Genomic DNA, 13,281 nt, shown 5'->3' with positions numbered 1-13,281 from the left:
TTTCAACAAGTAGCTTTACCCATAAATTTAAGACATTATAACCATTGTTCAAAGAAGTGCTGAGGGAACACACAAAAAAACAATAGAACAGGTAGTCTGTGAAATTAAGTTTTGACCTAGGTTAGAAGGAAATGAAGGAAATAGGCTATTGAAGAGGAGATGAAGGACATAACAAATGTAATAATATATAGACATAATGTATATAGGTGGTGTGCATATATAGAGTGTGAGGGTTAACAGATGGACCATTTTAAGAGTAAATGAAAATGTTAGAGGGGCAGATGAATGTAGATGGATAAAGGGTAGATTACGTTTTTATTCTTAGATTATTAGACTGGGCTTTCTGGAGAGGCACACAGATATAAATAAAATAAAGGCACTAAGTCTTGTATTAGGGTGCTAATGGTTAAATTTACAGAGACTAACATTTCTGGGGCTTACAGTTTCTCTTATCCTGTATCACTCTAGATTTGATGATATATTTTCCTATGATTATGTGTTCCCAATCTTCTAAAGCAAGGTATTTCACATTTGGATCTGTGTGTCACCTGAAATGTGTATTAAAAATGCAGATTCATGCACCCCCACTTTATGCACCGAATCACAGTCTGAAAGTAAAGGTCAAATACCCATTTTTTGCAGATTTCTCTAGTGGAGTCTATTTTGAATACATTGAGACTTGGTTCTCTAAGATCTTAAAAGTTGGTTAATATAAAAAATATATGCTGTGTATTCATTTTCTACCATCAACCTAGAACACTGGGTGGGTGTTTTTTTTTGTTTTTGTTTGTGTTTTTTTAGTATATTTATTTTATTTTGAGAGAGCACAAGTGAGCAGGGGAGGGGCAAAGAGAGGGAGAGAGAATCCCAATAAGGCTCTGCACTGATATCGAGGATCCTGATGTGGGCCTTGATCCCACAAACTGAGATCAGGACCTCAGCCAAAATCATTGGATGATTAACTGAATGAGTCACCCTGGCCTGCCCCAACCCGACCTCCTGTGGGTTTCCTAATCTTTGGGAGTTGGTTTCTTCATATATGATCAAAGGAAATGATTTAAAAGACTGCAGTTCTTATTCCACTGAGAAATGGAAAAGAGTTAAGAATTTACAGTGATTATTTGGGTACATGTTTTAAGCTCAGAATTTGGTTTTTGATGGGTCAAGGTTTTTGTTTTTTTTTTTGATGAGTTAAGTTTTGATAGACATGTTACATGTTTGATTTAGGAAGTAATCATTGCTGCCATGTGTTGAGCTCCTTTTTTGTGCCAGGTAGCATTGTCCTACATACTTCTAAAACATTTTCTCTAAAACTCACAACAACCTGACGCCTGAGACTCAGATATGAAAGAACCTGCCCAAGGCTGCAAATCTAGGGGGTAGTGGACGGATGCTCGTAAATATACCTAACATAGCAGATGCTCATAATATGTTAAGATGCTGCATATTATGAGCATCTGCTGTGTTAGGTACATTTATTTACCTATAGCTAAATTGCTATAGGTATCTGAAGGAATTAGAGGCATACAGTCAAAGTTTTCATGTATTTGCAGCCCTTTTGGAGGGAGGGAAGAGTAAAGAAATGGCGGACTCTAAGCTCTGTGGATGAATATAGGAAACATGGCTCTGCCAGAGGAATGCAGTCAGGGAACAGGGCCTGTCTAACCACCTTTGCATGCAGCCTGGCAAAAGCATTAGGGACACTTGTCTCTTGGTATGTTTTTGGATATTCATAAACATTACAAAAAATGAATTTTGGGGAAGATTTTTTAGTTTATCCAGTTGTCTATGTGAAAAGAATTGAGTGAGGTGTTTTATATTTTAGGTTAAAAATCTGTAAGAACCTGATTTTACAATTCACCAGCTCCTCAGAAGTTTGGCGAAATATGGTATGTTTCTGTTTTATTTTTTGGAATTCAAAATGCATGCATATCTTAATGTCATAGTTAGAATAAGGACAAACATTTTCAGCAAATTTGGGTGCCTGCTATTTTTAAAGCATTGTGCTAGGTGGTAAATCACTGTGCTACCAGGTAGACTATAAGGGACAGAAATGAGATTCTGAAAGAAATTAGAAGAGGTTAGGATGCTGTGAAAAGTGAAATCTTATGCATGAGAAGATTGAAGGGGACAGGTTTGGCTGTTAAGTTGTGAGTTAATAATAGCTTCCATTTGTTAAGCTCTTACTATGTGCCAGGCACTGTTCTGAGCAGTTGAATATGTTGGTTTGTGCATCCTCAGGACAGCCCTCTAAAATAGACACTACTATTGTTTTACTTCTCTCTATGAATGAAATGAGGCTCAGAATGGTTAAACAACTTGCCCAAGAGTTGCCATCTAGTAAGTGACCAAACAAGGACTTGAATCTAGATTGGCTCTGGACCCTATTTGTGCTCTGTTAAACACTGGACCTCATATAAAAGCGGACCAGTAGAGAGAACTTGGCTCAGTAAAATACAAATAGCTCTTTAATGAATTAATTTACCTCAGTTGATCACTCGAGGTATTTTAACTTTCTCATATATTATGTTTACAGGTTGGAAAATTAGACTTCTTTGGGGGTTCTGAAATCAGAGGGAACCCAAGAGGGAACATTGTTCATTTCAGGGATGCCATTGCCTTTTTCTCATGTAAACTCAGGAATATTCTAGGCTCTCATAAGGAGACAGGTAGCTATGATAGGGAAGTCTGGAAAATTGGATTGTTTTGTCCAGGGCATGTAAGTCCCATATATTTGGAGTTCCCTAAAATTACTTGTATATACTAAGGCCAACCCTCACCCTTATCTGAATTTGAAGCCCAAGTTCATAGGCTGCTGTAGAGGTATGGACTCAAGATTGATATTTCAACTCTTCTCTTGGTATTCCTTGTATATTGGTATTCCTTGGTATTCTCTTGGTATACCTTACTATTTTATATTGGGTTCGGGGTCCATGCTGGTAACCGCCTTCTGTGGTTGGTTGTTGCCACTTTGGAGAGGTGTCAACTATCAAGGGTATTTTTTCCTCCCTCTTAATTTTCTCATTTTTCCTTAGTTCACTTTTTGGATTTGGCCTGGATATACAGTTTGGTAGGGAAATCAAATAGAGGAAAAACTAGTTGCACAAAATGAGTTCTCAATATGGGGATATTTCAGATGTATGTCTTTGCCAGAACTATATAGGATTAGGATGCCTGATAAATTTGAACCATGACAATCAAGAAAGTTGTGCTAAAGCCAAGTAAGGGGATCAAAAGATACTAGGTTGAGGGAGGAGAACATGTTTTTGTATCTTGCCAGTCTCTTTAATGGAATTGAATATTAGTGGATTTATGGCTGAGAAAGAATAGAACGCTTTTTTTCATGGAGTACCCAAGGGGTTTGGGCTGTTAGATTACCCTCCTTAATGTAGAGTAAGTAGGACTAGACTTTGGGTCGGTGGGTGGGTGGGTGGGTGGGTGGGTGGGTGTGTGTGTGTTACCATTAAGCATTTGACTACCTGGAAAACTCTATGACTGTTAGTCTCATTTAAACAGTTGCCATAATAGTGGGATCTCAATCCATATTCTGAATCTTTGCATACACTGAAGTTAGGAAACTCTGTATAGTAAAAACTAAATCAAACCAAAAAATTCTAACCCTGGATAGGAAGTCAGTAGATCTGAGTTTTAATCCTAGCTTCAACACTAATTCTAAAATCTTGGGCAAGTCACTTAATCACTCTAAGTCTGCTTAATTTGTTTTGGTTTTTGTTTTTTCCTTAAATTCTTATTATGGTATCTGCCCTGATTAGGTAGAGCTGAAGTTGTCCTGAGTCTCAAACAAGACACTGTTGACCAAAGTGCTGTGTAAACTGTAACACTCTGTAAAAATACAAGAGATTATCACCACACTTTATCAAGTGAAGAGATCATTTAAGGAAAAAAAAAATCTGGAAAATAGTCCTTAAAAGCATTTCTATAATAATTACTCTTCTGATGAATGTTGAATTGACACCTGATTTGAAGCTTTGAAGATAAGTTTTTGAACAGTGAATTGGATTTATATTAAAGTGTTCTAACTAAAGATTTGTTTAATTTATTAGAGTTATTAAACCTACGCTCAGATCAAGTTAGCAGCTAGACTGGTGTGACTACCTGTTTTTAATCAGTGACTCAAAGCTGTGATCACCCTGATGTCACCGAATGGCCACAGCTTGTAAAAGGTAATTTTGAATGTTATTTTACAGCCTTTAAAAGGCTGTTATTATAAAGTAAAATATGTTTTGTAAGAAATGAAGAAAATTATAGTTGGCAGGAATAGTGCAAATAGTAGAGCTTAAGTGGTAATGTGCTTCTCCATTTAAATATCCTTCCTAAAATATTTTATGCTTCCCCCGACCCCAGATCTATCTGTATAAGTAAACAAGAAAGTATTTCTCAAAAATGTCATGTTTTTAAATAAACCTGTTTGAACATTATAAAAACTATAAAAAAAATTCTCAGTGTGCATTTTAAGATGTGCCTTTTATGTGGTAGGAGTTTTAACTAAAATACTTCTAGAAATTTTTACAACTTCAATAAAACTGGTATAATTTTCTCTCCTAGATAGTTATCGTGGAGGTAGAAGGAGTGGCTTGCTGGCTGGACAAGCTGCACCCATTATTATTGGAAGTGATCCTCCATTTGAATGTTCCAGCTCATGCTGCACTATCTAGATTAGTAGGCATTTTGTGATCAGTTTTCTGTGATCCAAATCAAGGCCTAAAATTGAGACTCTTCCAAGATTTTTTATTTTCTAATGTTACTTATTGTTTATTTTAAAGTGTCTTTTCTGGTTTGTTATTCTGACAAACTAGGTTAACTTAAGTCAGTACTTTTTCTTTTTTCTCCCCATTGATAATATCCTGAACATGTACTAGATCCTTACTTCTAAAAACTTGACAGTAATGAATAAAAATGCTTTAGTGGCCAAAGTAAAGCTTGGAAACTAATGCAAGATGTTAGATATTTCATAGTTTGAGAGTCAGAATCATAATTTTAGGATATTTTTTGGTAAATTATTTAGAATATTACAGAACTATAAGCAGAATGACTAGAAGTTTATTCAGACATATACTATTACACATTGCAAGAAAAGCGTTTGCTAGTTCTGTGTATATTCACTTTTCTCTTAATTAAAAAAAACATTTCCATTTTGAGTAGAAAACAATTTGGGCTAACCATGTTTAAGAGACTGAGGATAGATCTGTTTTTGGGTAATACTCTTTCAATCCTTTCTTATTCTTTTGTCCTTCTGTTAGACCGAATTGGTTTAAATTGCTTGGTTTGACTTATAAATGGTTTTTAGTAGCTCACTTGAATATGTATTAACTATATAATAATTTGCTGACAGTTTGATGCTAATGTTTACATATTCTCTTGTTTAGGGAACAGAGATTGGAAAACAGAGTGTAGTTACCATTTGATGATGTATTTAACGTCTATCTCATTTCTCAAAACTTTGCAGCAGTTATATATTGTGCTTCTAAGACTTGAATTTGTTTTCCTTCTTGCTTGTGTCTTACCTTTTTGCAGTAGTATTTTAATTTTCCTGTCATTGTGTCCTCATTTTTTTCCCTCTCTCTTTCTCTTTCCCTGTTAATTTTGAAAGTTTTGCCGCCTACGTGTTTGAAAGCTTCTAATCTGCCTCTCTTCCCTTAGTGCCAGCAGGTTTATTTTTTGTTTTGCAAGCCTGCTCTGCCTCCTTACAGTATGACATCTGATGCTGGAGGGTCGCACTTTCAAAAATGAGTCAGCTGGTACATGGGGTTATCATCAGTTTTTAGCTCTTCTGTCTGAGACATACAAACAAGTTTGGAAGCAATCTTGGGGTACTTACCCACAAGGCTGGTGGAGACCAGGTGTGTCACAAAGGTGATTTGCTTGCTCCCTGGGGGAGAGGGTGGAGTGAAATTTTTGCATTTGTGTCAGTGCCAAGTCACTGCCACCTCCAGCATGCCCCAATTTTTAGTTCTAATATAACTTTGTGCAAAATTGAAAATGTGAATACACTGCAAAGAGGAGCTAAAATATTTGAGCTGCTGGAGTCTTTTTTGTTTTTTTTTTGTTTTGTTTTTTTTTGTTTTTTTTGGTTTTTTTTTTTTTTGGCATTCTTGTCCTTGGACTCTGAATGAACTACAGTGAGGGGTAATTTTGAAAGTCTGGTAAAGAAGTGAGATTTTTAAAAGCTAAGAAATGTGGAAAACTGTTTATTTTTGTTGTTTTTTTCTTTTTCTTTCTTTTCTTTTTTTATTTTGCTGGTGGCTCTGAATTTAAGATTCTTTTGTTAAAGGTCAGAATTAGGAATTTCAAGTCAGTGATAAATTCACAAATCAAGCCCTTATAATGTCATTTTAGATATTTAGCTTTTGATCTCTGAAAATTTTGAGAATTTGAGTGTTAGAAATCAATATTATGTTGATTCACCTTAGTATACACTGACCAGTACTGTTGATGAAACTGAATAGGATCACAGGAATTTATTTTTTTAACAGCATGGTGGGAATAGGCAAAATTGATTCATATCTCAAAATGCAAATAAAATACTTTTTGGTGTAACTGGCAACTATTTATAACTGAAGTCAGTTCACAATTATCTGTAGTAAAATTTTAATATCCCCGGTTGGTACACTTTTGATACGTAGTGCATCTTGCCGGTGTATTTTCAGGGAAAGTTAATTTCATTGTTAAACCAAGATAATCATGATTAGAATGGTAAATCTGACTTAAAGTGTCTCAAAATTCCCAAGGCTATTAGATTTAAGTTTAAATTATCTAGAGCAGAAGTTGGCAAACTTTTTCTTAATGGGCCAGATAATAAATACTTAGGCTTTGTGGGCTATATAGCCTTATCAGAGTTTCTCAGCTCTGCTCTTGTAGTGTTTTGAAAGCAGCCATAGACAATATGTAAATGAATGAGTGTGGCTGTATTCCAATAAAATTGTACAACAATAGGCGCCTGGCCCAGGCCTTAGTTTGTTGTCCGAGGAAATAGTTTGCTGACCCCTGATCTAAATATAGTTTGGGACTGTGAATACTAGTGAATACTTTTGATATTATGGATAACTAGTAGTTGGCTGTAGAAAGTTTCGTAGTTGTATGTTTTTATTATAAATATTGACTTTGTGAATAATTATGTTTTATTATACTGCTTTGTATGTTGGTATCTAAATATAGTGTTTACAGTTTTCCTTAAAAACAATGTGCTGACTTTTTTATTAGTCCAGCTTTTATAATAAATGTGTTGAATGGCAGTCTGACTTGATCACTTTTTTCTTCTGTTGAAATCTTTAGTTACTTTTAAAACTGTTAACAATTAAATCTTGTTTTCAAATTTGTCTTCTAAAATAACATGTCTGCCCTTTTTGGAATATGGAATATTCTGCTTAACTTTCCTCAATTGCATTTTACAGATCGCCAGGAGAACCTCAGTCTGACAACATCGAAGCTAGCCGAATGTAAGTGTAACTTGGTTGAGGCTATGGTGTTTTTTAAGTTAACCTAGATTGCTTTAAAGGTGTCATGTTATTTGACAATAATTTCCAGTTGTAAGAGACTAATACATTAAAAAAAAAATTGGGAGAGAGGAATGTGCCTACTATTTTTCCTACCAAATAAATACCTCTAAACTTTGGTAACATGGTACTAGATTTCTACTTTTAAGTGGATAATTGTATACTCCTGGATTGTAATGTCTTTTTGGTCACCTAGAAGTTGTGGAGAAATAGAGAGGGGAAAGAGTCAGGTTAACAATCACTTATTAAAGACTCACTATGTATAAAGCAGCTGGTGATGTCTTGTGGCTACAAAGATGCATAATAATTAGTCCCTAACCCAGATAATTTTACAGTGTACCTAGTAGAAAGACATAGAAGCAAATCATCTTTTTGGTAGAGTTATACTGAGGATGCAACAGGAACATTAAGGAATACCGTGTTACCTAGGTATTCAAAAGGAACCTAAACCAGGTGGCAGGGAAATAGGGGTGGCCAGGGAAGGCCAAATTAAATCTTGAAGTGTAACTGGAACTTAGGTAGCCAGAAGCATAGTCAGAGTTGTTCTAGGCAGAAGCATGGGTAAAGTTATAAAGCTGCATAGTGTGTGTAGAGAACAGTAGGCATTTGAGGATTTTTAGATCATAAGTAGGAAAGTGAAAAATAACACTTGATAGAGAAAGGGCCTTACCAGCTATGTGAAGGGCCTTGGCCTGTCTCTCATAAGTATCTGGGAGTCAATAAAGAATTTGCTGAGGAAGAGGTAGTAACCTTGTTAGACATAGGTTTTTAATAGTTTTGGCAGCAGAGAAACAGAATTGAAGAGAAGTCCGTGGTGGCAGGTGACCAGAGCTTCAGCAGTTCAGTCAGTGACAGCCCTAAGAAAGGCAGTGAATAGGAATTCAAGATAACGTTCTCTGGATTTAAGAAAAGTATTTAGAAAGTGAAATAGTTAAGACCTCAGTGACTAGTTGTAAGAATTTAAGAAGTTTAAGGTAAGGTAACAGGAAGGTGGTAATTATTGAAGCAAGGTTTTTGAGATAGTAAGGGTTGAAATGAAGAGTATAGGTATAGGGATTGCTTTGGAATAAGAGCAGAGACCCCTATCTTAAACTAGAAGGAGATAAAGATGGTTATGTAATGTTAAATGTGTTTGCAGATGAGAATAGGGGAAGTCAAGGTCTTTTTTTTTTTTTTTTTAAGTTTATTTATTTTGAGAGAGAGAGAACGAGAGAGGGAGGGGCAGAGAGAGAGGGAGAGAGAATCCCAATCAGAGTCCACTGACAGCACGGAGCCTGACATGGGCTCAGTCCCATGAACCGTGAGATCCTGACCTGAGCCAGAATCAAGAGTCAGATGCTTAACTGACTGAGCCACCCAGGTGCCCCAGTCAAAGGTCATTTTTACTTGGAGTATTTTCTCAGTAAATTTGTATAGGTCTGCTACACCACTGTTTATTTCTCCTTTGAGATGTTAGTAGACACTTCTTGAAAAGGAGGTTCAATTGTTGAATAAATTTGGGAACTACAGAATTAAACAGGTTTCTTTACTGAAAATAGTGGAATACTTTAAAGTGCTGATGTACATTGTGAATCTCCAAAAGGGATTGTAAAATGTATTTCTCAAATTTATGTGTCCATGTAACGTTTTCATCCTATTTTTTTTGTGGTAAAATACATGTAACATTTTTTAAGTGCAATTCAGTGGTATTTAAGTACATTAATAATGTTGTGTAGATTCTCCACAACTCTGTGCATCTTGCAATGCTGAAACTATATCCTTTAAACAATAACTCCCAATTTCCCCTTCTCCCCACCTCCTGGCAACCATCATTCTACTTTCTATTTTGACTACTCTGTTTCATATAAGCGGAATTATTTATATTTGTCTTTTTGTGATGGCTTATTTCACTTAGCATAATGTTCTCAAGCTTCATCCTGTTGTGGCATTTGTCAGAACTGTCTTCCTTTTTAAGGCTGAATAATATTCTGCTATATGTATATAACATTTTGTTTATCCTTTCACCCATTAATGGACACTTGGATTGCTTTCATGACATGTTTAGGACAACACAGATATCTCTTTGAGACCCTGCTTTCAATTCTTTGGGCATATTCCCAGAAGTAGGCTTGTTGGATCATATGCTAATTCTTTAATTTTTTGAGGAACCGCTATACTTTTTTTAATAATCTCATCAGCACTTGTAATTATCTGTTTTTGATAATTGCCATCCTAATGCAGTTATTTTTTTTATTCTAGTTTTGTGAGCATGTAACTTTCTAAGAAACATGTTTTAATAGGGTTTTGTGGAACACAGAGTTTGATTAGGGAATTTGAGAAGACTGTGCAAATTTGGAAAGTGTCTGGGGAGAATGGATGAAGAAGTAGACCAAATATTATTGAGTCTCATGCTACTGAGTGGTTAGTTGAGGTTAGGGAACATATACTTGGAGTTTAAAGAATTTCTTTAATAGCCAGAAAAGAGGCATGGTATTTCAAGGTTGGGTATTAGCAGAACAGATGGGACAGAATTACTAGTGGCATGTGCATAGGTTGTTAACACTGAAGTAAGTTGAATATGTAAGTCTTTGGTGATGGCCATGATTGGATATATTGTGGTGCCAGACAGAGGTGTTAGGCTGGTTATAAAAAGCCTTGATAGGTCAGAGAGATTGTTTAGTGTAAGTGAAATTTTTATAAGGATAGATGATAATGATCAGGGGTTGGATATTTAATATGCCTACAGTAGTGATTGACATAGAGAGGCGGTGAAGGTTTCTGAAGAAAGTCAAGTAAGTATTTTGGGTAAGAGGGGGCTAAAGTGTTGGGATAGATCATGAACACAGACATTGAAGTCAGCATGCCAGTGATATAAATGGGGGCAAAATAGAGCCTTTAGTATATGGGTATAATTTACCAGAAGAAAGGTATTCAGGTAGATAATATGATTTTCAAATGTAAGTTGTGTTTGTGTTGTGTTTATTTTGTTTTGATGGACATTGTTTTAAATACAAGGAATTAGAAGAATAATAGTGGATTTACGGGTTTTAGTTGTTTATGAAATCCTCACATAAAAGGGATGCAAGATAAGCAGTGCCTTTTGGGGTAAAACCAGGCTTTAGTGAAAGCTAAGAGGTTGAGGAACCATTATATAAAGCAGTTGAAGATTAGGGACAACCTGTATTATAAATATTTTTCTAGAGATCTTAGTAGAGTAGATTAATGGGATGAATCAATAGTAAAGAATAGAAAACAGTAGATGAAGCTTGGCATTTTGTAGTAAAAATGAAGGATAGCAAGAATGTGAGACATGGTAGGATATGTGTCACAAGATTCCAGATGAAACTCTGGTACTCAGTTCTGGTTGAGTTGAGCAAGCTGCCGTACTGTTTAACTTGATCATATTAAGGTAGAATAGCCGGGAATTAGACCTAACATGATGTCTTGATAACGGCGTCTAAGCTTCCAGATATAATCGTTGTAATACAGCTCTGTCTTCGTGTCCGTCCCCATTTCATAAATTACTATACCTGTGGAAGCTATAACCAGACAATGGTTTAGTAAAGTGAGTAGGTCCAGTTTATTCTACCAAAATTTTATGAGTTTTGATGTACAAAATAGATAATGAAGGATTCTTGGTTTTACCTAAGAATTATCCTAGGATCTTTGAATAATGGCAACATCTTGAAGAATGATTTTTTGGGGGGCAATTGGAGGCACATTTGCATTTGGCATCCTTTACGGAACATCTTGGGTGCATTCTAAATGGTAATTATAAAATTAAAGAATATACCTAGTGTTGCCTATTCCCTAGGTTGCAGAAAAACAGTAAAAATCTTTAACAGTTGCATGCCATGCTATAGTTTAGCCTAGAAATAGAACTAACACAATAACCCAGATCTTTTTATCCAATTGTATGAATAGTCACCCTGTATTTTTAAAAAATTCATATATACCACATAGTGGAATATTTTTGTACATATTAATTTAGACTCTAATTTTTTTTAATGATTACGAAGCAATTTCTAGCAACTTCAGAATTCTCATCCTTTGGTAGTTACTCTCCAACCCTATCTTCAGTGCTTAGGCTGTACGTATGAGTGTATGACTAAGAAAATGGAACAAGGGTAAACATATCAACTGATTTATGGTTCCGTAATTGAAATAAATACTTAGTTTTCTGTAAATGTTGGTAGGACCCAGGTCTCAGGCCATCATTATTTTTTCTCTCCAGGTAAGAGCTCATATTTTCATCTCTAACTCTGACTTACCCTCTGAATTGTAAACTCATATATCCAATAATTAAATGTCTGATTCTCAAACTTAAGTCCAAGGTAGGTCTTGATTTTCATCCTCTCAAAACTACTTTTCTTGTAATCTTTTTGCCATCTCAATTAGTAGGAAGTCTTTTTTTCTTCCAGCTTATCGAAAACTTTGGAAGCATCTTTATCTTTGTCTTACTCAAGTTATCAGCAAATCATGTTGCCTCCACCTTGAAAATATCTTAATTGTACCACTTTATTTACACCATTTCCACCTTATCATGCTGATTTTAAAGCCAATATCTTGTGCCAGAAGAATGAAATTGTTTCCCTGGTAGTCTTGCTGCTTCCATCCTTGCCCCTTTCATTGTATTTTCTGGGTAGCAGCCAGAGTGATCTGTTTTAAATTGAAGTTAAACCACGTTATTTATGCTCAGAACTTTTCAGGGGCTCCCTATATGTCTCAGAGTAAAATCTGAAGATCTTCAAGGCCCTGTACGAGCTTTCATTTTGTGTGGCCTTTCCATCTCTCTTGTTTATCTTTATATACACTGGCTTTATGATTTTGCCTTTAATGTTTTGATGTTCTTAAGACTTGTGCCTGTTGGGGCGCCTGGGTGGCTCAGTCGGTTAAGCGGCTGACTCCGGCCCAGGTCATGATCTCGCGCTCTATGAGTTCAAGCCCCGCATCGGGCTCTGTGCTGACAGCTCAGAGCCTGGAGCCTGTTTCAGATTCTGTGTCTCCCTCTCTCTGACCCTCCCCTGTTCATGCTCTGTCTCTCCCTGTCTCAAAAATAAATAAAACATTTAAAAAAAATTAAAAAAAGAAAAAAGACTTGTACCTGTTGTTTGCGACCCTTCTCTGTGGTATCCCCATGGCTTCCTTTCACTTGCCCCAGAGATCTCTGCTCAAATGATGTCTTATCAGAGGGGCCTTCCTTGACCAACTTCAACAAAGAATTGTCATGTTCTTTGTTTGCTGTTGCCTTTACCCTGTTACATTTGTCATCATGGGATTTAATGTCATTTGACTTAATTGATTTCATTGTTGTCTGACTCATTTAATACTAGTATGGAAGCCTAATGATAGAGTGCCTGGCCTGCAAGAGGTAATCAGTAAATAATATATGAAAGAGTGAAATTATTAAGTTAATGCAAAATGTTTATTTCTGCCTTTTTAATTCCCTTGCAGAAGTGTTGGAAGAATTTTCTGGGATCAGTTTATGTGGAAATAACTGATATATATTTGTATACAACCCACAGAACTTATGTAGTAGCACCTGACATCTTGAGCACTTAGCATATAATAAACCACTGTGCTCAGTACTCCACATGCATTCTGTCATTTGATAATAAAAGTGAGCCTTCTTAAAACACAAACAATAACCAAAATATTTATTTCTATAGGTATGTAAAGTTTAATTTCGTGAATTTGCATTTTATTTATTTATTGACATATAGTTGATGCATAGCGATACACTAAATTCAGGTATACAACATAGTGATTCAGCAACTCTACATTATGC

At 35.7% G+C, this 13,281-nt stretch overlaps 1 protein-coding gene across 4 annotated transcripts in view; it reads left to right on the top strand.

The window, feature by feature from the left end:
- The window catches only part of UBE3A (ubiquitin protein ligase E3A), a 97,941-nt gene that overhangs the window by 15,980 nt on the left and 68,680 nt on the right, over positions 1–13,281 (top strand). The window contains exons 2-4 of one of the 4 annotated variants that reach the window (XM_047862029.1): positions 1,826–1,889; positions 4,065–4,184; positions 7,413–7,457. The exons of 1 other annotated variant lie outside the window; for it this stretch is intronic. In XM_047862029.1, coding sequence (XP_047717985.1) covers positions 4,165–4,184; positions 7,413–7,457 — 65 coding nt within the window. In that variant the 5' untranslated portion in view covers positions 1,826–1,889; positions 4,065–4,164. Of the gene's footprint in view, positions 1–1,825; positions 1,890–4,064; positions 4,185–5,666; positions 5,862–7,412; positions 7,458–13,281 lie in introns of those variants that run through there. 2 more of the 4 variants (XM_047862031.1, XM_047862030.1) reach the window with 2 other exon arrangements.

Source organism: Prionailurus viverrinus, chromosome B3, assembly GCF_022837055.1.
Source record: "Prionailurus viverrinus isolate Anna chromosome B3, UM_Priviv_1.0, whole genome shotgun sequence".
In the NCBI taxonomy this organism is placed as follows: Eukaryota; Metazoa; Chordata; class Mammalia; order Carnivora; family Felidae; genus Prionailurus; species Prionailurus viverrinus.
This window is presented reverse-complemented; position numbering and strand designations above follow the sequence as displayed.